The 27,113-nt window shown below is 52.0% G+C and overlaps 2 protein-coding genes across 7 annotated transcripts; both read left to right on the top strand.

Moving 5' to 3' along the window:
* The first annotated feature begins 867 nt into the window (after positions 1 to 867).
* cul9 (cullin 9) lies at positions 868 to 27,093 on the top strand. 6 transcript variants are annotated; one of them, XM_023327660.1, is made up of 45 exons: positions 868 to 1,043; positions 1,875 to 2,573; positions 4,222 to 4,376; positions 4,536 to 5,141; positions 5,210 to 5,351; positions 5,427 to 5,617; positions 5,687 to 5,873; positions 6,016 to 6,144; positions 6,223 to 6,421; positions 6,517 to 6,718; positions 6,784 to 6,974; positions 7,044 to 7,240; positions 7,999 to 8,147; positions 8,225 to 8,313; positions 8,428 to 8,533; positions 8,604 to 8,831; positions 8,979 to 9,069; positions 9,152 to 9,323; positions 9,504 to 9,609; positions 9,675 to 9,770; positions 9,839 to 10,014; positions 10,098 to 10,231; positions 10,925 to 11,110; positions 19,297 to 19,326; positions 19,776 to 19,912; positions 20,002 to 20,184; positions 20,737 to 20,894; positions 20,968 to 21,166; positions 21,255 to 21,423; positions 21,706 to 21,851; positions 21,920 to 22,046; positions 22,106 to 22,311; positions 22,643 to 22,887; positions 23,079 to 23,196; positions 23,322 to 23,567; positions 23,644 to 23,784; positions 23,848 to 24,012; positions 24,167 to 24,330; positions 24,408 to 24,501; positions 24,587 to 24,661; positions 24,976 to 25,086; positions 25,159 to 25,276; positions 25,353 to 25,486; positions 25,816 to 25,907; positions 26,864 to 27,093. In XM_023327660.1, exons 2-45 carry the CDS (start codon positions 1,880 to 1,882, stop codon positions 27,084 to 27,086), a joined length of 7,707 nt encoding a protein of 2,568 aa, XP_023183428.1. In that variant the 5' UTR covers positions 868 to 1,043; positions 1,875 to 1,879; the 3' UTR covers positions 27,087 to 27,093. The 6 variants fall into 6 exon arrangements, with proteins under 6 accessions (XP_023183428.1, XP_023183426.1, XP_023183425.1 ...); XM_023327658.1 differs by having other exon boundaries at positions 5,938 to 6,144; XM_023327657.1 differs by having other exon boundaries at positions 5,935 to 6,144.
* LOC111606634 lies at positions 25,926 to 26,746 on the top strand. The gene is made up of 2 exons (XM_023327668.1): positions 25,926 to 26,147; positions 26,202 to 26,746. Exons 1-2 carry the CDS (start codon positions 25,942 to 25,944, stop codon positions 26,728 to 26,730), a joined length of 735 nt encoding a protein of 244 aa, XP_023183436.1. The 5' UTR covers positions 25,926 to 25,941; the 3' UTR covers positions 26,731 to 26,746.
* Positions 27,094 to 27,113: the final 20 nt, after the last annotated feature.

Raw genomic sequence — 27,113 nt, 5'->3', positions numbered from 1 at the left:
TTAGGAAGGATTTTCACTCTCAGCATGTATTTGAACTTCTCTCTTTTATTTACTTCAGCTCAGCTCACAGTTTTTAACAAATTCTGTAGCTTTCTGTGAACTTCTAAATCTGCTCCTTAGTGGCATCTTTTCGGGCCTGATACTGCCTCTAGTGGCGTGGTGATGGAGCCAAACAGAGGTCCAGATGGCTGACCCGGATCAGAACACCGGACCAGGACCAAGAGGACTGCTACTCTTCACACTGAAGAGGAGGTTCAGCCTCCTGGAGAACCTGCTGAGGTCTTTCATCACTGGAACAACTGAATTATTTAACGTAATAAATAATTACGTTAAATAATTAGTCATTTTGAATACTTACAAATTACTCGTTTGAGCCCCCCTGCGGACCAGAACACCGCAGACACTGCTTCAGATCCATCAGAACCTCTGATTGATGACAAGGTCAAAAGAAGCTTCACATGAACCATCTCAGGTTTTCACAGAGTTGTTTTCACAGGAACTGTTGTCTCCTGTGTTCGGTTCTGATTCTCGTTTTGGTTCTGAAAACCCTGAATGTGGCCTTCTCCGCCCTCTCGTTTGAATATAAGAACATGAAATAAAAACAGTTAGAAAACATAAGCCCATGAAATAACTGTACAAAATAAAACACTCTTATGAAATAAATAAATAAAACTGTGACTGACGACATGATCTCCAGATTAACATTTTAATTTGATGTTATTTCATGGGGAATCATCAATTATGTACTCATTTATGACAGTATTTATTTAAGTTTGAGTGAAGCTGATCTCCGTAGAATCCAGGATGCACCAAACCGATAAAACGTGACGTCATGACAGAACTCCTCCGAACAGAGGGGGCGCTACTGCGCTAACAGCTTACCGGAAGATTAGCACAGAGGCGGAAGACGCGCTCCGTGGTGTGACAGTGCGCATCAAACCTGCGGCAGAACCCGGACAGAACCTACAGAACCAGGCTGGAAAAGAGTGCGTTAAGGCGAAAGAGGAAAGTGCGCGCGCAGTTGCAGGTGCGGGACTCGCCAGGTAAACCGGACTCACACTGAGGAGGGGGGCAGGCCCATCGGGTTCCGGTCCGGAGCGGCCGACTGTGTTCTCTACACGGTTTGTTTAGAACCAGAACCGTTCCAAACCGCTTCGGTTTAGCTTCGGGTCTGCTTCATATGCTGTCTGTAACCGGAACTGTGTAGCTCTAACAGCTGCTGGATCCGGTTCTCCTCAGCCGTTACCAGGTTCTGGTGTTTAACCGAGCCGAATTCTCCGGAACATCAGGGACCTGCAGACCAGAGTCTTGCGTGATCCACGACTGCAGCAGGTTCTGACTCCTTACGGGTCTAATCTTACACCCTCTGAATCCGGAGCGGACTTCGGTGTGACGTCAGCACGTTGCGTCAACGGCACAGAGGGACAGAAACACCTTTAGTTGGTCAGCTAGCTAGTTAGCGGTGAAGTTAGTTAAGCTGCTAACTAGTTAAATCATTAGTTAAACAGTTAGTAAACCTGTCGATCACATGAGGTAGAAACCGGGACCTGCTGACTTGTGGAGCTGCTCCCTGATTGGAGGAACCTCAGGACCTGAGTGGGCTCGGTTCTGACGGATCCAGGGTGAACTGGACTGTCCTGCTAGGGAGAGTGCAGCTGAAGAACCCTAGACTGAAACGTCACCAAGGGACACCAAGAAGGATGGAGGTTCTGATGGGAGGGGTTCTGGTCTGGAAGTTCTGGTCTGGGTCAAACTCCTCCAGACAACAGAACCTCCTCCTGTGGGGCGGGCTCCTCCTCCTCCAGACTCTGAGGATAAAACAAAACCAGGTCCAGTTCCTTGACCATTTCTGATGTGTGTCTCTGTTTCCATAGCAACCATGGTGGGCGAGCGCCGCAACGGGAACCTGCTGGTCCAGCTGGGGCCCAGCCTGCAGGCGTACCCGGAGGAGTTGATCCGCCAGCGCCGGACCCACGACGGCCAGACGGAGTACCTGATTCGCTGGTGCCTCGTCACCGTAGACGACGGGTCCAGCTGCGGGGGCGGAGCCGGCGAGACGGGCGGCCCGAGCGGCGGAGGGACCGGCGTAGGCGGGTCCGGCGGCTCCACGTCAGGAGAAGCTAAGCCGGAGAACATCCTGATGTGGATGACGATGGAGGACGTCTTCGCCAACTGCCCCACGCTGCTGGGCAAGAGGAAGGCGGAAGCGCAGCGCCCCCTACAGCCGCAGGAGAAGCAGCTGGGCGGCACGGCGGCAGACGGAGCACCTCAGGGCGGCGAAGAGTTTCCGGCAGACGTGACATTCGACGAGGTGGAACTGTCCGACATGAAGCAGGATGTGAAGAACCTGGTGTGCCGCGCCCGGAAGCAGATGGCCAAGAAGAGCGACTTCTCCATCAACATCATGCACACCATCCACGTGCTGAGCGCCTACGCCAGCATCGGCTCGCTGGTCGGCGTCTTCAAGGAGACCGGCGCCCTCAACCTGCTGATGGAGCTGCTGTGCAACAAGGAGACGCAGACGAGGCGCAGCGCTGGCAAGATGCTGCGGGCGCTGGCCTCACACGACGCAGGTCAGCTGCATTCTGGGGAACCTGGCTGAAACGGACAGACCCGGTTCTGTTGCTATGGGACGGGCTGACCCGTATAGACCCGGTTCTGTTGCTATGGGACGGGCTGACCCGTATAGACCCGGTTCTGTTGCTATGGGACGGGCTGACCCGTATAGACCCTGTTCTGTTGCTGTGGGGCGGGCTGACCTCAGTAGACCTGGTTCTGTTGCTGTGATGCGGGCTAACCTGGACAGACCCGGTTCTGTTGCTATGATGTGAACTGACCCGGACAGACCCAGTTCTGTTGCAGTGGGACGGGCTGACCCGGTTCTGTTGCTGTGGGGCGGGCTGACCCGGTTCTGTTGCTATGATCCAGGCTAACCTGGACAGACCCGGTTCTGTTGCTATTGGGCGGGCTGACCCGTATAGACCTGGTTCTGTTGATATGATGCGGGCTGACCCAGTTCTGTTGCAATGGGACGGGCTGACCCAGTTCTGTTGCTGTGGGGCGGGCTGACCCGGTTCGGTTGCTGTGGGACGGGCTGACCCGGTTCTGTTGCTGTGGGGCGGGCTGACCCGGACAGACCCGGTTCTGTTGCAATGGGACGGGCTGACCCGGTTCCGTTGCTGTGGGGCGGGCTGACCCGGATAGACCCGGTTCTGTTGCCATTGGGCGGGCTGACCCGGTTCCGTTGCTGTGGGGCGGGCTGACCCGGATAGACCCGGTTCTGTTGCCATTGGGCGGGCTGACCCGGATAGACCCGGTTCTGTGGCTATGATGCAGGCTAACCTGGACAGACCCGGTTCTGTTGCTGTGGGGCGGGCTAACCTGGACAGACCCGGTTCTGTTGCTATGATGTGAGCTGACCCGGACAGACCCAGTTCTGTTGCAGTGGGACGGGCTGACCCGGTTCTGTTGCTGTGGGGCGGGCTGACCCGGTTCTGTTGCTATGATCCAGGCTAACCTGGACAGACCCGGTTCTGTTGCTATTGGGCGGGCTGACCCGTATAGACCTGGTTCTGTTGATATGATGCGGGCTGACCCAGTTCTGTTGCAATGGGACGGGCTGACCCAGTTCTGTTGCAATGGGACGGGCTGACCCAGTTCTGTTGCAATGGGACGGGCTGACCCAGTTCTGTTGCAATGGGACGGGCTGACCCAGTTCTGTTGCTGTGGGGCGGGCTGACCCAGTTCTGTTGCAATGGGACGGGCTGACCCAGTTCTGTTGCAATGGGACGGGCTGACCCGGTTCTGTTGCTGTGGGGCGGGCTGACCCGGTTCTGTTGCTGTGGGGCGGGCTGACCCGGATAGATCCGGTTCTGTTGTTATGATGCAGGCTAACCTGGACAGACCCGGTTCTGTTGCAATAGGGCAGGCTGACCCGGTTCTGTTGCTATTGGGCGGGCTGAACCAGACAGACCCGGTTCTGTTGCAATAGGGCAGGCTGACCCGGTTCTGTTGCTATTGGGCGGGCTGAACCAGACAGACCCGGTTCTGTTGCAATAGGGCGGGCTGACCCAGTTCTGTTGCTGTGGGGCGGGCTGACCCGGATAAACCCGGTTCTGTTGCTGCGATGCGGGCTGACCCAGACAGACCTGATTCCGTTGCTGTCTGGCGGGCTGACCTCGTTAACCCGGTTCTGACCCGGTGCCCCATGTCTCCCTGCAGGGAGCCGGGCTTACGTCCTGCTGTCCCTCAGCCAGCAGGACGGCATCGAGCAGCACATGGACTTCGACAACCGCTACACCCTGCTGGAGCTGTTCGCCGAGACCACGTCCTCCGAGGAGCACGGCATCTCCTTCGAGGGCATCCACCTGCCCCAGGTAGCCCCACCTCACACCTGGGGGGTTCAGTTTCTTTTAGAATCAGGAAAAGCTGCTATCTGTGGGATACTGTAGCAACACAATTCTGTTAGTTTGGGTCATAACCAGACCAAAATCAGATGGTTCTGATCTGATTCTGATCCGGTTCTGTCTGTTCAGATACCTGGGAAGTTGCTCTTCTCCCTGGTGAAGCGATACCTGTGCGTCACGTCTCTGATGGACCAGCTGAACACTGCGGGGGCGGAGGCAGGCTCAGAGAGACAGGACGGTAGCCCCGCCCCCACCGCTACAGGCTCCGCCCACCAGTCAGAGCTCCTCCGCCTTCAGAAGGAGTTTGACTTCACCATGGCTATGGCCAACCTGATCTCGGAGCTGGTCCGGGTCATGGGCTGGGACCGGAACCGGAAGACTCCCGACGGCTCCGGACGGCAGTCAGGAGGGGGCATGGCCTGCGGCAAAGAGCTGGCGGAGGAGGTGCCCCGCCCCATCCTCCGCTCCATCTTCCAGCCCCGGTTTTGCACCTCGTCTGTGTCGCCGGCCGCCGGCTCCCCGGATTCGGTGCCGGCAGCCACGCCAACCAAGAAGAGGGGCGGGAACGGCTTCAAGGCGCGGTCAGACTTCAGTAGCCGCTCGGCGTACGTGGAGTACGTCCAGGACAGCCTGAAGAGCGGCATGGCGGTGCGCATGCTGGAGGACTACGAGGAGGTGAGCGCCGGCGACGAGGGCGAGTTCCGCTACAGTAACGACGGCTCGCCGCCCGTTCAGGTGAGGACCGGGTCCTGCTGCGTCTGTCAGCTTGGAGCCATTTCTGGATCACGCTGTGCTGTCTGCAGGTCTACTGGAACTCCCTGTCCAGAACCTACTGGGTCCACTGGCACATGGTGGAGATACTGGGCAGCGGAAGCAGCAGCCAGTCCGACAGGGAGACGCAGGAGAAGGCCTCCACCCTGACCGAAACGCTCAAACTCACCGCAGGTAAGATGGACTTCCTGCCCGCTACTCCCCCTGCTCCTCAGCTTTTCTCTTCCTCTCCTCCTCCTTTGCCCCCAGTCAGCCAGACGTTCTTCTCCAAGCCGCCGGGGGGCCTGTACTCGCTGCCCTACCTGACGGAGGCGCTGCAGGCGGAACCACTGCTGCTCAGCCGAGCAGAGTGGTGGGAGGTGCTGTTCTTCATCAAGAAGCTGGAGCCCAAGCAGCAGCAGGAGGTGCACAGCTTGCTGCAGCAGAGCTTGGAGGACCAGGTGGGGCCCCTCGCTGTGTCCCCTGTCTCCGGGTTAGAGCTGGCAGACCCATCTCTGTCCTCTGTCCAGGAGGTGCAGCCAGATGATGCGTCTCTCATCGGCCTGTCCGTCCCCGGAGACGTGTCCAAGAAGCTGCTGCACTACCTGAAGCAGGCGCTGCCGTCCTGGTGCCTCGACGACCTGCTCTGCTCCCACGCCTTCTGCAAGCACTACCTGCGGCGAGGAGGAGGAAGCCTGGAGGATGAAGAGCTGCTGGGTGAGAGTTAGGTTCCTCCTTCCTGTCTCTACCACACTGCTCACTCTACGTCTCTCTGCAGCAGAAAGCTCCCTGGCTCCACCCGCTTTGGGAGGAGGAACACAGAGCTTCACCTCCTCATCGTCAGCCTCCTCTTCCTCAGCTAAAGGCTCAGTTTCCAAGAAGGCTAAGAAGGAAGTTCCTCTGGACTCTGGCTCCTCGGAGACGGAGAGCGAGCTTCCCTCTGAGGACGACAGCAAGTATCCAGACGACCTGGAGGACAAGATGAAAGGTGGGGACATCTTCATCATGATGATGAGGAGCGTCTGTCTCCATGTTGGTGATGAGGTGTCATGTTGTCTTCCTGCAGTGTTCAACAACCCGCGGGTTCAGGGGAAGAAGAGCCTGCTGGAGAAGCTGGGGGAGGTGGTGGACATCCTGAAGAAGGGAGGCTCGGCCTCAGAACAAACCCAGCAGCTGGCCACTGTCCTCTTCATGGCGCGGCTGCTGGAGGAGAAGAGCGCACAGGACAAGAACTCCATGAGGAGCGATTCGGCCCAGACCATTCGGTGAGAGACGTCAGAATAGCCCTTGTCCAGGACATAGACTGGACCAATGACTCTGTCCAAGAAATAGACTGACTGAGCCGGTGTGTTTCTGACAGTGACAAAGTGCTGAAGCTGCTGGTGGAGCTGCTGGGCTCCTCCTCCAGGGACGTGGTTATGAGCACGCTCAGATTGACCCACCTCCTCATGGTGAAGTACGAGTGGAGGGTGTGCTTCGCTACGGAGGGCGGGGTCAAAGCGGTCCTGTCCTGCATGCAGGAGTTCTCTACGGTGGTCCACGTGCTCCAGCTGGCGCTGGCGGTAAGACTCACCGTCTTCTCTTATGTTGTTGACAATGATGATGACGACCCAGTCCTCTTTCTCAGACGCTAAAGGTCATCACCGGCGCCAGTAAGCACGACCTGCGCAGCGTCGGCAGTAGCCTGCCGCTGTCGGAGTCGGGAACCCAGATGATGCTGGAGATCTTCGCTAGCATTGGCTCAGCCACTCCCGAAGGCTCCAAGGGCCTCCTGAGCGCCATCCCGTCTGCCATCGACCTCATGCTGAAGACCAAAGGGTGAGTCCTCCTTCCGAGATGCAGCTCCCTGTTCCCATGACTTCCTGCTCAAACCGTTTCTCTGTGCAGCTGCATGCTGTCGGTTCGGAATGGGCTCCTGGTCATCATCATGCTCATCGCCAGCCACAAGAGTCTAGCAGAGCAGCTGGTGGCTTGCGGTGTCACCACCGTCTTGAAAAAGTGTTTGACACTGTCCAGGGCTGAGACCATGCTGGCCATCATCGCCCTCAACCACATCTCCATGGTGCACAAGCTGGAGAGCAAAGGTACGGGTCTTTGGTGCGGGCATGACCAAGGCCCCTTTCCCTGACTTGGACTGTTGCTGAGGTCGTTTTGCTCCTGAAAAGACCCAACATGCTAGGGGATCAAGGGCCAGGGGAGCAGTACTAGGCTGGTTTACATCATCAGGTTATTGGAGAACCGCAGGGCTCTGGTTTGGCCCAGTTCTCTTTACTATACTGCTTTACTGCTTCCAATTTTTGAAATCACTAGACCTCATGGGATAAATCTCCATCCTTATGCTGATGATATTCAGTCATACTTATCCATAGATCCTGATGAGACCAGTTAGGATTTATGGACAGGTATGACTGGCTGGTGATAGATCTGATGATAGATGAGATCTATCATCTGATCTATCATCTAATAGATCAGATCTATCATATGATAGATGATAGATCTGATCTATAGATCAGATGATGGATCTCATCTATCAGCTGATCTATCATCTATCAGATGATCAATGATGACTTATCACCACCAACTCTAGATCTTCTGACTGATCTATCATCAGTCAAATGATAGATTATAGGAATGTCTTGAGGAAATTAAAACCACCAGTGTATACCTCACTGTTTTAATCTGTGAGGTATACACCCTGTTTACTTTAGTCTGTGAGGCAGATGGATCGTCTAGTTTATTCCATGAAGCAGCTTTATTTCTGTATTTAAGGTAAGCTCAAGTAGCCACAGGTTCTATGGACGACAGGTACTGTTCTATAAATAAACCGGGTCGTCTTTCTCAGAGAGTCAGGACCAGCTAGACTTTAAGGACACAGAGCTGCAGATGTTGGTGGTGAGCCTGAAGGAGCTGACGGTGACCAAAGAGGTGATCCAGACCCTGGAGCAGCTACTGTGCGATGACACGTTCCAGCTGGAGGACGAGCGCCGACAGGTACTGGAAAAGATCTGTTCAAACCCACAGAATCGATGCTGCCGCCATTCAACAGCTCATCTCGTCTTTTTATGCAGGTCACCCGCAGCCGGGACACCTACCAGGACCTGGTCCGCCTGATGGAGCAGCACCGAGCTGACCGGGCGGTCCAGCTGTCCATCCTCAGGTAAGGTGCCACTGGTGCCTCTGGAGCTGTTGTTGCTGTGGTGGTACTGTTGGTATTGCCAAGAGCGGCCCCAGTGGTGCTGCTGGACCTTGTCTGACTTGACTGTACTTGCAGAATCCTCAACAAGTTCCTGGACAACTACGAGGAGGACATGCTGCCATGGCACGAGAGCATTGAGCCATGTCTGTCGACAATGACGGCGTTCATCAACGACAGAGAGGTTAGCAGCGCTCCTGGTTCTGAGGTCAGTGGTCATGGTGAGAGGCTGACCTGCTATGATGACTCCACAGGTTGTGCAACTCTTCATCCGCTTCTTGTACCGACTGGCTTCACTGAACAAGGACTATGCAGTGGTTATGTGCCGCCTGGGGACCAAGGAGTCTCTGGTGAAGGCTCTGGACAAACACAGCACTAACCTGCTGCTGGTCACCGAGCTGCGAGACCTCATCAGTGACTGTGAGAAATACGCCAGCCTCTACAAGAAGATGACCACCAGCGTGCTGGCCGGATGCATCCAGGTGGGCACCTGCAGGGTCCCTGGACCTGGAGACGCTCTGGAGAACATCTTAGCATCATCTCCAGCAGTAAAGAGCTGAGGTCCTCATGGTCTCCAGTGATTGGCTGCTGTGAGTCATGTGCTGCCTGTGTTTCCTGTTGTGTGTCAGATGGTGCTGGGTCAGATCGAAGAGCACCGCCGCAGCCACCAGCCGATCAACATCCCTTTCTTCGACGTCTTCCTGAGGAACCTGTGCCAAGGTCAGTGCAGATGTTCTTTTATGTTCATGGACAGAGTGGTTTCTGAAACTGGTCTAACTGGTGTCCCTATTGATGTTCCCAGGCTCCAGTGTGGAGCTCAAGGAGGATAAATGTTGGGAAAAGGTGGAGGTTTCCTCCAATCACCATAGAGCCAACAAGCTGACTGACAAGAACCCCAAAACCTACTGGGAATCCAATGGGTGCACTGGCTCGCACTTCATCAACATTTACATGCACAAGGGCGTGGTCATCAGGTGGGTGTGGTTATCAGGCAGGGGTGGTCATCTCTCTCTCTCTCTCAAGAGTTTTCAGGTGAATGGTTCTGTTGCTAGGCGTCTTTTTTTGGGGCGTGGCTTTGTGATGTGGCCTTCTGTTATAGCTGGTCTACCTGCCTGTGTCACCTGACTTTTGATATTGCATGTTTCCATGTTCAGACAACTCGCCATCCTAGTCGCCAGTGAGGACTCGAGCTACATGCCGGCCAGGATCCTGGTTCTGGGCGGGGATGACCCAGCCAACATCAACACAGAACTCAACACGGTGAGTCTGGTTCTGGTCAGGTCAACGAGGGCGGTTCCCCATCTGACCCTGCTCCATCTTTACAGGTGAACGTCGCTGCCTCAGCCAGCCGCGTGGTTCTCCTGGAGAACATGACCCGGTTCTGGTCCATCATTCAGATCAGGATTAAGAGATGCCAGCAGGTCAGTCTCTGCTCCTTAAACGTCCTGGGCCTCCTCCACAGGTGTTGATCCGTCCCTCTGTGCTGCAGGGTGGCATCGACACTCGGGTCCACGGCTTTGAGGTTCTGGGTCCGAAGCCCACGTTCTGGCCCGTGTTCAAGGAGCAGCTGTGCCGCCGTACCTACCTGTTCTACAGTACCAAGGCCCATACCTGGTGTCAGGAGGTGGTGGAGGACAAGGCTCAGCTGCTGCAGCTCTTCAACAAGTACAAACTCTTCTCTGCCTGTCAACGAATGATGCTGCAGCCACTGCTGACTCACCCAAGAACTTGAATCTGTGTGTGTTTAGGCTGAACAGTGCGTTGAGACATGAACAGATGTTTGCAGATCGGTTTCTGCCGGACGCTGAAGCAGCCGAAGCTCTGGGTCGGACCTGCTGGGAGGCTCTGATCAGCCCCATCGTCCACAGCATCACGCTGTCAGGTGACCACTCCTACCCACACACACCAATGATGTCAAGCTTATTCTAATCTGCAGGTTTGGTCTGATGACAAACATTTTCTTTCAGTGAAGATCACTCTGTTGTGTGTTTCTCTAAGAACATTTTCCTAACATTATATTTTGGGGTTGTCTTATAGAGTGAAGACTCTGTAAGGCCAGATTAATCAAGGAAATACATTTATTACGCAATCCAAATATATTTACAGATTGGGAAAGCACAGAAATTTAAAGATTAAGTGAATCAAAAGTAAGAGACCGGTGGGAGGGACAAAGCCTAACAGTCCCCCCCCGAATCTAGCATCCCTCTAACTTTGTTAATGGTGCAGGGAACACCCTCACTGCCTCCAATATGCCACTGCTTGTGTATGTTGGACCTCCCAAACTTTATCCATGTATGGCAGCCTCTATTTGTGAAATGTCTAGGTTACTCATAACAAGAAGGCCTCAGCTTGGATGTATTACTAAGACTTAAAGATATAACTTGTTTTGAGACACTTCACTCTCTTCAGAATGTCAACTGTGTGTCACTGGACCCTCCAGAAGGTGTAAGTATCCGCAAGGGTGGTTTCTGAACTTTTGATTTGTTGATAGGTCTTTCTTTTAGGAGGTTCTGGTCTGTAAATATTTCCTTATTGAAGCTTTCTGAGCCTGAACTATGCTTCATGTTCTATCCAGAATCAAAAGCATCCAGTCCGCTGTCGTGGCTCCTCAGCGAGTACCTGGAGAACTCGGAGGTGGCCCGCCGCTGCAAGAGCCGAGCCGCTATCTTTAACTCCAGAGTGAGACGCCTCACTCACCTGCTGGTCCATGTGGACACGAGTTCAGCTGACGGCGAGGAGCTCAAACCTCCAGCGAAGTCCAGTGAGTGAAACCAGCAAAGCTAGCTGGACCAGTTTGTGACCTGATAAGTTGAGGTTAAGATGAAGATCCGATGGGTTGGGTTAATGGTTTGATGGATTACTGATCCAACAGGCTGAGTACTGATTCGATGGGTTTATGATTCAATGGGTTAATGATCCGATGGTCTGGAGTACTGATCCAATGGGTTGGGTTCTGATTCGATGATTCATGGTTTGACCAGTTGGGATACTGATTTGACAGGTTCATGATTTGACAGGTTGGGTACTGATTAGATGGGTTCATGTGCTGATGGGTTCATGATCCGACAGTCTGGGGTACTGATCCGACAGGTGGGGTACTAATTTGTGATCTGATGGGTCCATGATCTGATGGGCTCATGATCTGATGTTAATGATCTGACAGGTTGGGTACTGATTCGATGGGTTCATGATCTGATGGGCATCTGATCCAACAGCATGGGTATTGATCTGATGGGTGGGGTTTCTGATCTGATGGGTTAATGATCTGATGGTCTGGGGTACTCAGGGTTTCCCCCAGTGTATTATAAGCCTGGCAGATAGCCAGACTTTACTTGTCCCCATCCCTCCAGGCTAAGTGTTGCTTGTTTTTGTTTTTAGAAAAAGAAATTGCTTACATTTTTTTTTTAAATTCTAAGCTGGACTGCAAGCGTTTCTGTTACGCTGAGCGTTTTACCGACGGAGCAGAATTATTCCTAAAAGATATGTCTATAGTTGATGCATTTAACAGGCCACAAAGCCGGGAGCCTAGACCAGTCACACTGCTGGCGCCTCTTTGCACTGCCTCACTCACTGTCGCTGCTTGATGTCTGAAGTTTACTGCGGTGCGGATTGCGCGTGCCTCTTTTCGCTCTGACTGGACATAGGTTGGCCTATATGGATATTTACATCAACCCCCTTTGAAGAATTAGGTTTCTTTGGAGAACTCTACATCAAGGTAGGAAATTAAAACCCACTGCATTAGCTTTGCTTGTGCAGGTCTATGGTATACCTGTAGTCGCCCTTTCAGAGGTGCGCATTGAGTGAGTGTTGAGAATGATTTATCTCTGTGGGCAAGGAATTATGTGCGGTGTTTACATCTCAACTTGCTGCTCAGCACCTGCTTCTGTTTCTGCACTGATCAAGTTTATGTACAGTGCTGCTTGAAAGTTTGTGAACTAGTTGTGTAGTTTAGATTTTTCTTATTTTTAACCATGATTTTCTTATTTTCTCATTACCAGTTTTTGTATATGAAATGTCAGGTTTATGTTCATCGATTCCATTTGCTTGTTTTGAGGGAAATGTATGAATTGCAAGCAGACTAAATGAAACATGGAATCAGAGCATCTGCAAAAGTAAATGAACCACAGCTGCACTGGTAAAGACAATCCGGTAAAAGACTCAGGTGAAACACATGTGAGTGCTCAAGCAATCAACTAAGCAGACCAATCAAATGAGATATCCTTGGGAAAAGTTTTGAGGTGCACTGGTTAAAAGGGGGAGGAAACCAACCAAACCACTGTTGTGTCAAGGCATAAAGACCAGATCAACAATGCCGAGAGGAAAGGAGACATCTGAGGACATCAGAAAGAAGGTGGTGACAGGCCATCAGTCTGGGGAAAGCTATAAGACCATCTCCAAAAGATTCCAGCTTCATCCATCCACTGTGAGACAAATCATTTACAAGTGGAGGGCACTTGGCATCACCGCAACTCTGCCCAGAAGTGGACGGCCGTCAAAACTCACACAAAGAAGCACCAGAAAAATAATAATGCAGGTAAAGGCCAACCCACGCATCACCTCCAGAGAGTTGCAGACCTCTATGTCAGCATCTGGGATAAATGTACATGTGTCTACAATCAGGCGAAATATCAATAGACATGGCATTCATGGGAGAGTTGCTAGAAGGAAGCCTCTGCTTTCAAGAAAGAACAAAGCTGCCCATTTAAACTTTGCCAGAGAGCACTTGGACAAACCAGAGGCTTTCTGGAAGTCCATTCTCTGGAAGGATGAGTGCAAAATTGAATTATTTGGCCACAATCACAGGCGCCATGTTTGGAGAAAAGTAAACACTGCATTTAAAGAAAAGAACGTCCTCCCAATAGTGAAACATGGTGGTGGATATGTGAAAGTCTGGGCCTGCTTTTCTGCCTCCGGACCTGGACGACTCCATATAATCCAGGGAACCATCAATTCCTGGGACTATCAACAAATTCTTGACCAGAATCTCCTGCCATCAGTAAGGGAGTTGATGCTGGGATGGAAATGGATTATGCAACAAGACAACGACCCAAAGCATTAAAGCAAAAGTACCAAAGATTGGCTTAAGAGAAAGGAGATTCACACTCTGGATTGGCCCAGTCAAAGTCCCGATCTCAATCCCATAGAAATGCTGTGCCAAGATCTGAAACGGACAGTACATGCCAGATGTCCCTCCAACCTCACTCAACTGGCAGAGTTCTGCAAGGAGGAGTGGACAAAAATCCCATAAAGCAGATGTGAGACACTCGTTTGTGGTTATAGAAGACGTTTAGTTGAAGTAATGGCTGCAAAAGGAGGAGCCACAAGGTACTAAATGAAAGAGTTCACATACTTTTGCACTTGGCAGATTTTCAGTTTTTTGACAGATAAAATACTTTTGTTGAATAAATAACGAAAACATGTATATTTTTTTCTTTGTTTCCCTTATTTGGAAGGTTTGCTTTACAATTTGAGATTTGGATGTTCATGTCACATGATTATTATAATTTTTCTTTAGAAAATAATGACCATGTTCAGGTGGTTCACAAACTTTCAAGCAGCACTGTATGTGGTCCCGGTTGGCCGGTGCATTAGTGGTTAAGTGGTTCAGCCTGTGGAGGAGCTTTCACACTTGCCTCATAGTCGTGCATCACTGGTTTTATTTTATCTCATGATAATTTTTTCTTATTTTTACGGTTACATGATGCATCGAACCATGTCAGCTGCTTAGTCAGCTAGAGTTAATGCGGGCGGCTGCAGAGAGACCAGATAAACTAATCCCATAAAGCTCAGGCAACCAAAACAGTTTCTGTGGCGCTTATAAAAAAAAAACTCAACAGACAAGAAATGCAAGAGCTACTAAAGCCACATAAATTAAATCTTCTCGTTTGTCCCTCTGTATCCAGCAGAGATGTGCAGTTCAGCGGCTTTAGCTCATCATGCAGGGCTGGTCCAAGGCTGTATGAGGCCTTGAGCAGAATTTGACTAAATGGCCTCTTTTGCTGCTTAGAACATGAGCACCACTAACAACATTTCAACATGGATTTAGTGAAGTCTGGGAGAAAGGAGTTGTTTAACTGGCCAACCTAAAAAGCAATTTGTTATAATTGTAGTTTACTGAGGTGTATTTGAGAACAGAGCTCAAATTCACAGCATTAGATTGTAGCTGTGTTAAAACAATTTAACTGAAAATTGTTCTTTCAGCTTTTACAAAATAAACTTGCCAGCTCCTTTAAAATCTTAAATTTAAAGTTAAACAATTTAAAATCTTTTAATTTATGTATGCTATGAATCTAGGATCTGACCTTTAGGGGTGCTTAGCCCCCAGCAAGACCAAGGCCCAAGAGAAGTAATCAGATAAAAAAATTGCTAAAATAAAATATTGGTAAATCTAACATATGCTGCCCCAGAAATTAAAATAAAATCTACTCAAAACTATGTCATTTGAAGAACATTTTAGTAAATTCATAGGATTAATAAACCTAAAACCAGTTTATTATCAAGGTAGAAGATTAGGGAAAACTAGTCATTAACCTGAACTTCATTTGAAAATCATACGTAGAAATTGCATTACCCTTATTTTTATCTGAACGTTATGCGGCTGTTGGCCTTTTTTCTTTAAACAAGAATGAATGTCCATCTATGGAAAAGTGGACATGATGAGTCGGGTTTTAATATTTCAGTTCACAGTTCATGAAGTGAGTCTGTCATAGTTTCAGTACCAAACACCTTTCTGTTCACAGAACCAGCCTGACCCAAACATCCTGCGCTGTTCTTTAATTTGACATTATTTAAATGACTCCAGAGAGATTTGGGTAATTAATTACAAAACAACACAACAGTCAGTAATCAAACTTCAAAAACAGCAACAAGAGTGGTGAGGACAGCAGAGAGGATCATCGGGGCCCCCCTTCCCTCCATTCAGGACATTTCATCCCAGCGCTGCGTGTCCCGAGGCCGAAACATCATCAGTGACCCCTCACACCCCCACCATGGACTGTTCTCCCTGCTGCCCTCTGGAAAGAGGTTCTGCAGCATCCGGTGCAGGTCCACCAGGTTCTGAAACAGCTTTTTCCCACTTGCCATCAGACTGCTGAACTCTTAACTGGACTGCACTTAAAAACTGGTCTCCACTTTATACCTTGCACATGTACAGAGCTAAATAACTTCTATTTTACTGTCAGACCTGCACTTTATATTTTATATTCATATTTTATACTGTATTTTATTTTATTCTGGAGTAACCTCATAACATTGGAAGCTCAAAACACTGTCCTGAGCCGTATGCAACGAAATTTCGTTCTGTATACACCCTGTGCATGCAAGATGACAATAAAGTCAGTCTAAGTCTAAGTCTAACAAGAGTAACTAGACTAAGAACCAGGATCAAACCAACCCATTATTTATCCAAACATTTTGTTCTGAATAACTACAAAGTAATCTTCAAATAAATAAAGCCAATATTTTATGCCATTTCCATTCATAAATATCACAAAAATTACTGAATCAACTGGAGAGTTGGGTCGGACTCTCCGGTCCAGTGCTCAACTGGTTTGAATCCTACATAAAGAACAGGGATTTCTTTGTTTCAATTGGAAACTTCTCATCAAAGAGGTCAAGGGTCACATGTGGGGTACCCCAAGGTTCAGTCCTAGGACCCCTTTTATTCAATATTTATATGCTCCCACTAGCTCAGGTTATAACAGGAAATAATATTAGCTACCATAACTAGACCAAATTTACTAGAGGAGACAGTGTGATAGGTGTTTGTTCATGGGGGGCACTTAATAAAAGAGTTAAACAAAAAGCAGAGCAGTATATTTCATCATTTGATAATTTGTTATATTAAATGAATCAAAAAGCCACTTGTGTCTTCAGAGGTCCAGGCTGCAGATCCCTGGCAGATGGAAAGTTGACCCTATCTCCATACAGCAGCTAAAAGTGCAGCACTATAATGTTTAATTCATTGTTAAAGTAAAAGTGTGAAAGTTTAAAAAAATCCAACACCATTTATAAAAGACATTTATTTAGTATAATTTCTTTGGTTCCCCTGTTGGCCCCCGTCTAGAACCGCCCCTGGGCTGCAGGTCTGGGTCTGGAGATTTTTTGGTTTGCATGTTTTTTTCTTCATTTACAGGAACTCAGATTACCAAACTAAACCACATTAATACAATATTAGTGAAATAATACATTAAATGACCACTGAACAACTACCCATAAAGTACACAGCCTGGCCAAAATAAAAGTCGCCACCTGGATTTAACTAAGCAAATAGGTCCAAGCCTCCTATTGGATAAGTACTGCATAGGCGATTATCTTTCAGCTGGCAACAAGTTATTTAACCCCAGCTGATGCAATGAGTAACTCCTCATTTCTTAAACAACCATGGCAAAAGACACATCCTGTGGTTGGGAAAAGACCTTAGTCTGTTTAAGAAGGGTCAAATCATTGGCATGCATCAAGCAGAGAAAACATCTAAGGAGATTGCAGAAACTACTAGAATTGGGTTAAGAACTGTCCAACGCATCATTAAAAACTGGAAGGATGGTGGGGAACCATCGCCTTCCAGGAAGAAATGTGGTCGGAAAAAAATCCTGAATGATCGTGATCGGCGATTACTTAAACGTTTGGTCAAATCAAATCGAAGAAAAACAACAGCAGAACTCAGGAGTATGTTTAATTGTGAACGCAAAAGCATTTCCACACGCACAATGCGAAGGGAACTCAAGGGGTTGGGATTGAACAGCTGTGTAGCCTTAAGAAAACCTCTAATCAGTAAGGCTACCCAGAAAAAAAGGCTTCAGTTTGCTAGGGAGCATAAAGATTGGACTCTGGAGGAATGGAAGAGGGTCATGTGGTCTGATGAGTCCAGATTTACCCTGTTCCAGAGCGATGGGCGCATCAGGGTAAGAAGAGAGGCAGTTGAAGTGATGCACCCATCATGCCTAGTGCCTACTGTACAAGCCTGTGGGGGCAGTGCTATGATCTGGGGTTGCTGCAGTTGGTCAGGTCTAGGTTCAGCAACATTGTGTGCCCAAAGAATGAGGTCAGCTGACTACCTGAATATACTGAATGACCAGGTTATTCCATCAATGGATTTTGTCTTCCCAAATGGAACGGGCATATTCCAAGATGACAATGCCAGGATTCATCGGGCTCACATTGTGAAAGAGTGGTTCAGGGAGCATGAGACATCTTGTTCACACATGGATTGGCCACCACAGAGTCCAGACCTTAACCCCACTGAGAATCTTTGGGATGTGCTGGAGAAGGCTTTGCGCAGTGGTCAGACTCTCCCATCATCAATACAAGATCTTGGTGAAAGATTAATGCAACACTGGATGGAAATAAATCTTGTGACACTGCAGAAGCTTATTGAAACAATGCCACAGCGAATGCAGGCTGTAATCAAAGGTAAAGGCGGTCCAACAAAATATTAGAGAGTGTGACCATTTTTTGGTGCCGACTTTTTTTTTTGGCCAGGCAGTGTATGTCAACATTTCTGAATAAAACACACAGAAAGTAATGTAGGAAATATTTATGTATGATTTGTCCTTTAATGGCCAATTATTTTGGCTATTGCTATTATTTATTACCGTAAATATTATCCAAACTCAACAAGCTAAACAAATAATCAAACCAATATCGTCGACTAAAAGCACAACAAGAAACTTAATCATGGCTAAATGTTCTCTACCATATCAGCCTCAGAAGATGATTGAGGATGAAGAGATTCTGATGTCTGGTTCTTTAGGTTCTGACGCAGTGGAGCCCAAAGTGGGTCCTGGAGGCCCGGCATCCTGCATGCTTTAGTCTCTCCCTGGATCCAATGATGGATCATTAGAGGCCGAAGAAGATCACTGACCTGCTGAAAAGGTTGTTGGTACCAGGGAGAGAATAAAACATGCATGATGCCGGGCCTCCAGGACCCACCCTGTTCTGACGGGTCTGCGGTTCCTCTCCTGATCCATTCTGTCTGTCATTCAGCAGCACACGGCGTCACGACGGACACAGTATCCATCCTCACTGACATGTCCAGCCTGGGATGTGTGTCTCCTCCTTGCCTCTGTATTTTTACCAGAGGACGTTTTAAAAAGACGCGAGTTGATAGCAGCTCACCGCGGCTGCGTAGCAACCGTCTCTAGGCAACCGTGACTGCAGCGTTGGTCCGTAGCGTTCTGGGATTCTTTAGCTCCAGACATTACAATGTAGCTGACCTTAATATTCCTGTTTTATTTTGGTCATTATTGTTAAACATAGTGTTGATGTGTGTATGAAAGGCGTTTCTTTCGGACAGTTATGTATCGGTTCAATACGGGACAAACATTTAACGGCCAAATATGGGACGACTCCGTATTTTACAGGACTGGTGGCGACCTGAGGTGCAGGGCTAGAATCATCACTGGCTGAAACCATTGAGTCAAATTTAGCAGCATTGATAATCTCAATAAACAAATGTTGCATTTATATGTCTGTGGTCTGTGTTACAATATTGGCATTTATGGGGCCCTGAATGGCCTGATGGGGCTCCTGACACAGTATGGAGTAAACAGAAGAGCAAATAGCTGATATTCATTTTAATTGCATTTAAGACTGTAGTTGTGGGTTTAAATAGTGTTTGACAGACGATGTCTTCCAGTAACATCTTGTAATACAAAACCACGGTGGACCGCCTCAACAGGTCTTCTGGGGGAAACCCTTGGTACTGATCCAACGGGTTTCACACTAATCTGACGGGTTAGTGATCCAATGTGGAAATCACTGATCCGAGTACCTATCAGGTTAATTATCTGATGGGTTGCGTTATTGATCCAATGGTTCGGATTAGTGATCCAACTGGTTCGGGTACTGATCCGATTTGTTCATCATCTGAACTCAAAGCGGGGCAGAATGAGAACTCCCTCACCCCCGGGGCAGTTTGGAGACTAAAGGAGTTTGTTTTGTTTGCAGAGGTTCTGAACCGGAGCAAAGAGCTGAAGAGTGAGTATGAGCTTTGGTTCTGAAGCCGTTTGTTTTTTCTTTTGCTCTCATTTCATTGGTCCCGATGAGGCCAAGATCCTGGCACGGCTCCCCCTGCTGGATGGAGAACACTGAGTGGGTTGTCAATCTGCCGACTCAACACAAGAGGGCGCTGCTCACTAAAACTAAAACCCTGCAGGTGTAAAGGCATCCAGCAGGGCGCGCCTGAACCCACCAAACCACTCAGCTTCGTTCAGATGTGGCCATGTTTTTCTTTGAGTTTCAACCACTGAGCTCCTCCCATGGTGGTCCCGGTTCTGACCCGGTTCTGATCCGGTTCCCGGTGAGAGGGAAGCAGAGGAAGGAGCCGCAGCCTGGCTTAATTTTTCTTGTTTGTTTGTGTTTGTGGCTGCAGTTTTCAGTTTTTTCACCCCGCTCCATTCAACAACCCTGTGCCGTTTGTCTTCTAGATGGTAAAGAGGGTAAAAACAAAGACTCCTCTGCTGCCTCCTCTTCCTCCTCCTCGTCTTCATCCAAGCCCAAGGTGAAGAGCAGCAGTAGCATTGCAGGCATCGCCCTCTGTTGGCAGGGAGTGGTGCAGCGGCAGGTAAGGCCACACCAATGTAAACCCTGTCATCTGTCCTGCTGGGTCATGAACTTTGAACCCTGCATGATGTGGTCCACTTGCTCCACCAGGTCAAGAAGTTCCTGGAGTCCAGCTGCAGCCTGCCGGACTTTGTGGAGCGTTATTGTACTCTGTACCTGCGCCTGAAGAACGCCATGGAGGAGCTGTTCGGACAGCAGACGGCCTTCGTCCTCGCTCTGAGACACGGCTTCTCTGCTGCGCTGCTGCAGCTCTCCATCCTCAGAGCCATGCACGTGAGTCCAGAACCAGCCTGGTCTAATCAGGAAGGTCCGGCTTAAGGCTGCTACGGAGGAATGACACGCTTCCCCTCCAGAGGAGATTCGGGCCTCTGATGGGGCCGTCGAGGGCCCCATCCTGTGATCACCTGAGAGGACGGGTCTAGCCTGTCAAGCCGTCTCTGATCAGTGGATCACGAATGGCTTCTTTCACTCTTCTCTCCAACCACCTGTCTTTTTTTGTCCAAAGTGTGGACATGTCTGTGTTTAAAACAATGTCCTTCGTCCTCATTGGTCCTTGAGACGTAAATGAACCAGGCGGCGGTTCTCTTGTGTTTGAGCCTCTGTCTATGGAGCAGCTGTTTATTTTGTCCAAAGTGGACATCTGAATGTCCTCAGTCTCTCCAGCCACTGATGGAAGAAGTTGATAATCCTGGACTAACTCAGATTTAATCCAGGTTGATTTAAGCCAGGCTTTTTAAGGCTTTCTGGTCGCCCCCTTGCTTTGTGTCAGTGAGGCTCAGGTTTCCAGAGTCTGATAGCTCCATTCCTAACTTCCTGTGTCTGCAGGTCAGTGAGCGTTTTGCTCAGTACATCGACCACATGATCCAGGCCAGCGCGGCGCCCTCTGGTGGAGCGGAGACCCTGCAGCGCCTGCAGCAGTTCCTGGAGCCGATGCTCTTCCTGTCGGGCCTGGAGCTCGCCAACACCTTCGAGCATTTCTACAGGTAGGAATGCCCCAGCAGAACCGGCCCGGTTTTGCAGTAGCGATGAGACTCCGCCCCCCTCCTACCTGTGCAGGTACTACCTCGGGGACCGGCTGCTCGCCCAGGGCAACGTGTGGCTGGAGAGCGCTGTGATCGACCAGATCGGCAGCTGCTTCCCGAGTCGCTTCCCTCAGCAGATGCTGAAGAACCTGAGCGAGTCGGCGGAGCTGCAGCAGGAGTTCCACCTGTACCGGCTGCAGCAGCTGGACCGCCACCTGCAGGAGCAGGACCAGGTAGGGGGCCGCAGGCTGCAGGGGGGCAGCAGGGAGCGCCGCCGGCCCCCAGCCTCCTTCCTCCTTTGTCCTTCTCCTGTTGCCGCAGGTCATGGAAGACTGGGAGGAGTCCGAGGAGGAGGCGGAGGTCCAGGTCCTGGTTCTGTCTCCACGGTGCTGGGCCGTGTCCTCGGGCTGCTTCCTGGTTGAACCGGCCAAACATTTTCCAGCTGAGATCTGCTCCTACCTGAACCACTTCACCCAGTTCTACAGCCACAGTGAGTTCCAGTACAGCCAGTGAGGCCAGACACTGGGTGAACTGGTTTATCTCTGCTTTATTCCTGACTGCGTTTAAACCGCTTTGCTTGCTGCTTAAGCTGCGTTCATCCTGGATTAAACCAGGTTTATCTGAAGTTAAGCCCGGATAACCACTGAGGTTCAGCAGGTTCTGATTGGCTCCGGTTCTGCTGCTGGTCTGGAGCCGGGCTTTAGTTTACCCGGCTTTAAAGAGCAGGGTTTAGTGAAGGCCTAGTTGAGGCTGGTTCATCCCGTGTCTGCAGGTCAGTCCATGTACAGCCTGAGCCACTCGAAGCCTCGGCGGCTGCAGTGGACATGGCTGGGCCACGGCGAGCTGCGGCTGGGCGGCTGGACGCTGCACGTCTCCACGCTGCAGATGTTCGTCCTGCTGCACTTCAATGCTCAGGAGGTGAGGATCCAGCCGGGTCTCGGTGCCTCCAGGGTTCTGGCCGGTTCTGACCCGTCGTGTGTCTGCAGGAGGTCAGAGTGCAGCAGCTGCTGCAGGAAAGCGGCCTGTCTGCTGCCGTGCTGCTGCACGCTCTGCAGCCGCTCATCGCAGACGGAGGACCTTTGACCTGCAGCTCTGAGGAGGAGCCCAGCACAGGTAAGAGCTGCAGCCTTGATCCTCCTCCTCTTCCTCTGTAACCTTCCTCTCGTCCTCAGCTGTGCTGCAGCTGAACCAGCAGGTGGCGTCCCGCAGCCTGCAGGGCGCGCCTGCGTCGCTGCAGCTGCTGCCCCGGCAAACGTACCTGAATGTGGACGAGGACGCGGCGGGAACGCTGGAAAGGAAGAGGAACTTCATCTACTGCCTGATCGTCCACATCATGAAGCAGGAGAAGGAGATGCACATCGACAACCTGGTGTTCAAGGTCAGCCGCCGCCCCTCTGCCCCTCCACCCCACTGCCCCTCCGCCCCTCTGCCCCTCCACCCCACTGCCCCTCCACCCCACTGCCCCTCTGCCCCTCCGCCCCTCTGCCCCTCCACCCCACTGCCCCTCCACCCCACTGCCCCTCTGCCCCTCCGCCCCACTGCCCCCTCTGCCCCACTGCCCCTCTGCCCTGCAGCCTTATTTTCTTTAGGATGCACATGTAGCTGCAACTTTGCTCATACATAACCTCATTACACCATTAAAACAATTTTTAGAAATGAAATAAATGCATAATCAGCTGTGTGGAGGATGATTTGGGCTCCTGCTGCAGGTCATGGACTCGTGCCAGAAGCAGGAAGCGGCTCGCTCGCCGGGCGGCGGCCGCTTCGGCTGCAGCACCGGCGACGTGCTGTCCTGCATCATGCACGTCATGAACAAGGGCTGCGTCCGCCGCAACGACGACAATCCGCACATCGTGGAGTTTGTCCCCGAGGACCCGGCCACGCCCCAGAAGGGCCACGCCCAGATCTCCTTCGGCCACGCCGGCTCCAGGAAGGACAGCACGGCCGACATCAGGTGCGACCCCCGACCACACGCGCACACACAGCCTGTAACGGCGGCCCAGTTCTGACCCGCTTCAGACAGAGCCGCAGGTCTGCTGTCCACGAAGGCTTTAGGGATAAAATGAGACATCGGAGCCTCCGAGTGTCCGGCCGTCTGTCCCTCGCTGGACGTTTGTCCGTCTCATTCTGTCCTCATGTTCCCAGTTTGGTACCGGCGCCGCAGCGGTTTGAGGATGGGGTTCTGGACTCGGTTCTGTTCTCGATGGGCCGGACAATGACCCAGGAGGAAGTCCGCCAGCTGATGCAGCGGACGGTGCAGCAGGTCAGAGTTCGACGGCCTGTTTCTTCGTGGGTTCTGTGGCAGCACCGACGACCTGGGCCTCCCGGCGGTTCTCGCCCCGCGTTGCCATGGCGATCAGGCCACCGACGCTCTCCCTGTCCCAGCAGGTGTCGGCGACCCTCAGCCTGGACTCGGACCGGGCCGAACACCTGCTGATCCACTGCAGGTGGAACGTGGACCTGCTGGTGCAGCGCTACACCGACGACCCCGACGCCCTCATCATGGCCGCCGGCCTCACCTGCAGGAACCCGCAGCCGCCGAGCCCCGCCCCCTCCTGCCCCGTCTGCCTGGGGCCCCGGGCCCCCGACGCCGAGCCCGTCCCCACGCTGAGCTGCATGCACTACTGCTGCCGGGTCAGAACTGCCCCGAAGCTGCCGGGGTCTGAGTGTGTGTGTGTTCTGTGTGTGAACCTGTGTGTGTGTGTTGCAGTCCTGCTGGCAGGAGTACCTGACGGCGCGGATCGAACAGAACCTGGTCATGAACTGCAACTGTCCGATCACAGACTGCCAGGCTCAGCCCACCTCCCAGTTCTTCCTCGGCATCCTGACGGACAGGGACACCGTCGCCAAGGTAACGCCGCCCCGTGCCCCCCGGCGGGGCGTCCGGACTCTGACCCCTCTCTCCTCTGCGCAGTACGAGAACGCCTTGCTCAGAGGCTACGTGGAGTGCTGCTCCAACCTGACGTGGTGCACCAACCCCCAGGGCTGCGACCAGATCCTCTGCCAGGAGGCCGTGGGCAGCGTGGGCACCTGCTCCCGCTGCTGCTGGTCCTCCTGCTTCAGCTGCAACTTCCCCGAGGTCAGAGGTCACGCCGTAGGGCGGGTCAGGGGGGCGCCGGCGGTCCGCCTCGGTTTAAGGGCGGGTCACTGTCCAGAAGCCGCTTCCCGGTCGGGGCCCCCCCAGCTGCGGGCCGCCGTCCGTGCGACGCTGACCTCCTGACCTCTGCCCCCAGGCCCACTACCCGGCCAGCTGCAGCCACATGTCCCAGTGGATGGACGACGGCGGGTTCTACGAGGGGATGAGCACGGAGGCCCAGAGCAAACATCTGGCCAAGCTGATCTCCAAGCGCTGCCCCAGCTGCCAGGCGCAGATTGAGAAGAACGAGGGCTGCCTGCAGTACGTGAGGAAGACGAAGACGTGATGATGAGGTGATGAAGGTGACGAAGGTGACGAAGGTCTCTGTCTGTTCCCAGCATGACCTGTGCCAAATGTAACCACGGCTTCTGCTGGCGCTGCCTGAAACCATGGAAGCCCACACATAAAGATTACTACAACTGCTCCGCCATGGTCGGTCGCCTCGCCGCCACGTCGTCACGTGCCTCGTCCAATCAGAGAGCAGCCAGCGCTCACTGTCTGTCCCTCCTTCCTGCAGGTGAGTAAAGCCGCCAGGCAGGAGAAGAAGTTCCAGGACTACAACGAGAGATGCACCTTCCACCATCAGGCCAAGGTACGGACTGGGACCGGGACCGGAACCTGACCCAGAACCTGACCCAGAACCGGGACCAGAACCTGAACCAGAACCTGACCCAGAACCTGACCCAGAACCGGGACCAGAACCAGACCCAGACCCAGAACCTGACCCAGAACCTGACCCAGAACCGGGACCAGACCTTGAACCTGAACCAGAACCAGAACCATTCCAGTATTTGGACCAGGACAGAGTTCAGCATCACAACCAAAGCAGCAGTGCGGCGTGGCGTCCTGCAGGGGGCGCCGTGCCAGGCCTCCAGGCAGCATCTGGAAGTTTGGTTTGTGCTGCAGGACTTCGCCGTCGGCCTGGAGAGCAAGGTGTCGTCCATCAACGAGGCTCTGCAGATGAAGTCGCTGACCTTCGTCATCGACGCCTGTAAAGTCCTGGCTCAGGGCAGAAAGGTAACTTCCTCTTCCTGTTGGCCTGCGGAGCGCTGAGCGGCGCGCTAACTGTGCCCTGCTCTGTGTCTGCAGGTGCTGGCCTACTCCTGCGTCTACAGTTACTACAACCAGGAGACGGAGAAGATGGACGTGATGGAGCAGCAGACGGAGGCGCTGGACCTCCACACCAACGCCCTGCAGATCCTGCTGGGTGAGACTCGGCCTCAACCACTAGCACAGCCGCAGGCCTCACTGGTCTGACTGAGTTTACTGGTTTCTGTGTTCAGAGGAGACTCTGCTGCAGTGCACTGACCTGGCCTCCTGCGTCCGGCTGCTCAAACCAGAACATCTGAACACGGGCCTGGAGCTGATCCGCCGCATCCAGGAGCGCCTGCTGGCCATCCTGCAGCACTCCACCCAGGTGCTTCAATCCAGATTAAACCACCTCAAAACGGATTAATATGACCTGTGGTAAACCGGTTTAGTCCCTGGTCTCGGGTCCGACTCCAGGCAGCCGTGGCGCCACCCAGAGGGCGTCGGGAGTATTCAGGTTGAAATCCTGCAGATCTATTACAAACGGTTTCAGGAGCTTCAGGGATTGGCTGCTGCTCTCAGGGCGCCATCTTGGAACCCGTGATCTCTAAAACTTCCAGATGAATCCAGTTTGATCCAGAGTCACTGGCAGTCCAGTTTAAACCAGTTTCCAGTGTGAACTCTCCAGTCTGACTCCATGATGTGTTTCTGGTCCAGGACTTCAGGGTCGGCTACCAGACCAAGAGCGGCCAGGAGCCCGAGACCACGCAGGCGTCCAGCCTGTCCAACCACACGGACACCAACAAACGGTCAGAGCTGGACCTGGATACACCTGTCCTTCACATGTCCTTCACATGTCCCTCACCTGTCCCTCATCTGTCCTTCATCTGTCCCTCACCTGGATACACCTGTCCTTCACATGTCCCTCACCTGTCCTTCATCTGTCCCTCACCTGGATACACCTGTCCTTCACATGTCCTTCACATGTCCCTCACCTGTCCTTCATCTGTCCCTCACCTGGATACACCTGTCCTTCACATGTCCTTCACATGTCCCTCACCTGTCCCTCATCTGTCCCTCACCTGGATACACCTGTCCTTCACATGTCCCTCACCTGTCCTTCATCTGTCCCTCACCTGGATACACCTGTCCTTCACATGTCCTTCACATGTCCCTCACCTGTCCTTCATCTGTCCCTCACCTGGATACACCTGTCCTTCACATGTCCTTCACATGTCCCTCACCTGTCCCTCATCTGTCCTTCATCTGTCCTCACCTGGATACACCTGTCCTTCACATGTCCCTCACCTGTCCTCATCTGTCCTTCATCTGTCCCTCACCTGGATACACCTGTCCTTCACATGTCCTTCACATGTCCCTCACCTGTCCCTCATCTGTCCTTCATCTGTCCCTCACCTGGATACACCTGTCCTTCACATGTCCTTCACATGTCCCTCACCTGTCCCTCATCTGTCCTTCATCTGTCCTCACCTGGATACACCTGTCCTTCACATGTCCCTCACCTGTCCTCATCTGTCCTTCATCTGTCCCTCACCTGGATACACCTGTCCTTCACATGTCCTTCACATGTCCCTCACCTGTCCTCATCTGTCCCTATATCTCAGCTTGTAGGTCACCTGATCCCAGATCAGTTTCAGACGTTTAGAGAACCAATCAGACGCTTACTGCATCTGATTGGTCCTGATGCAGGAATGAATCAGATGCAGGTGAGGGCCAGGTGTGTCTCACCTGTGGTTTCCTTCAGGTCCAAGTCCAACCGCGGGTCAGACTCTGGAGATTCGGACAACAACACGTACAACGCCGAGGAGGGCGGCGAGGAGGCGGAAGACGACGATGACGAGTACGACGAAGAGTACGTTCCCGAGTGGCACGAAGACTACGACGAAGACGACATCGACGAGGACGACTTCTTCTCCGACGACGACGAGTCCGAGAACCTGGAGAGGGACTTCAGCCCCTTCGACTGAGTCGGGTCAGAACTCGAGGAGGCGAGG

This window comes from Xiphophorus maculatus, chromosome 22, assembly GCF_002775205.1.
Source record: "Xiphophorus maculatus strain JP 163 A chromosome 22, X_maculatus-5.0-male, whole genome shotgun sequence".
Lineage (NCBI taxonomy): Eukaryota > Metazoa > Chordata > Actinopteri > Cyprinodontiformes > Poeciliidae > Xiphophorus > Xiphophorus maculatus.
The sequence above is the reverse complement of the archived record's forward strand: the minus strand, read 5'-3'. Positions and strand labels throughout refer to the sequence as shown.

Coding starts and splice junctions, on each gene's coding strand:
- LOC111606634 (XM_023327668.1), top strand. CDS start 25,942: ATGTCCTTCACATGTCCCTCACCTGTCCCTCATCTGTCCTTCATCTGT. Junction 26,148..26,201: donor GTCCTTCACATGTCCTTCAC/ATGTCCCTCACC, acceptor CCTGTCCTTCAC/ATGTCCCTCACCTGTCCTTC.
- cul9 (XM_023327656.1), top strand. CDS start 1,880: ATGGTGGGCGAGCGCCGCAACGGGAACCTGCTGGTCCAGCTGGGGCCC. Junction 9,771..9,838: donor GGATTAAGAGATGCCAGCAG/GTCAGTCTCTGC, acceptor TCTGTGCTGCAG/GGTGGCATCGACACTCGGGT. Junction 10,015..10,097: donor CTGCTGCAGCTCTTCAACAA/GTACAAACTCTT, acceptor GTGTGTGTTTAG/GCTGAACAGTGCGTTGAGAC.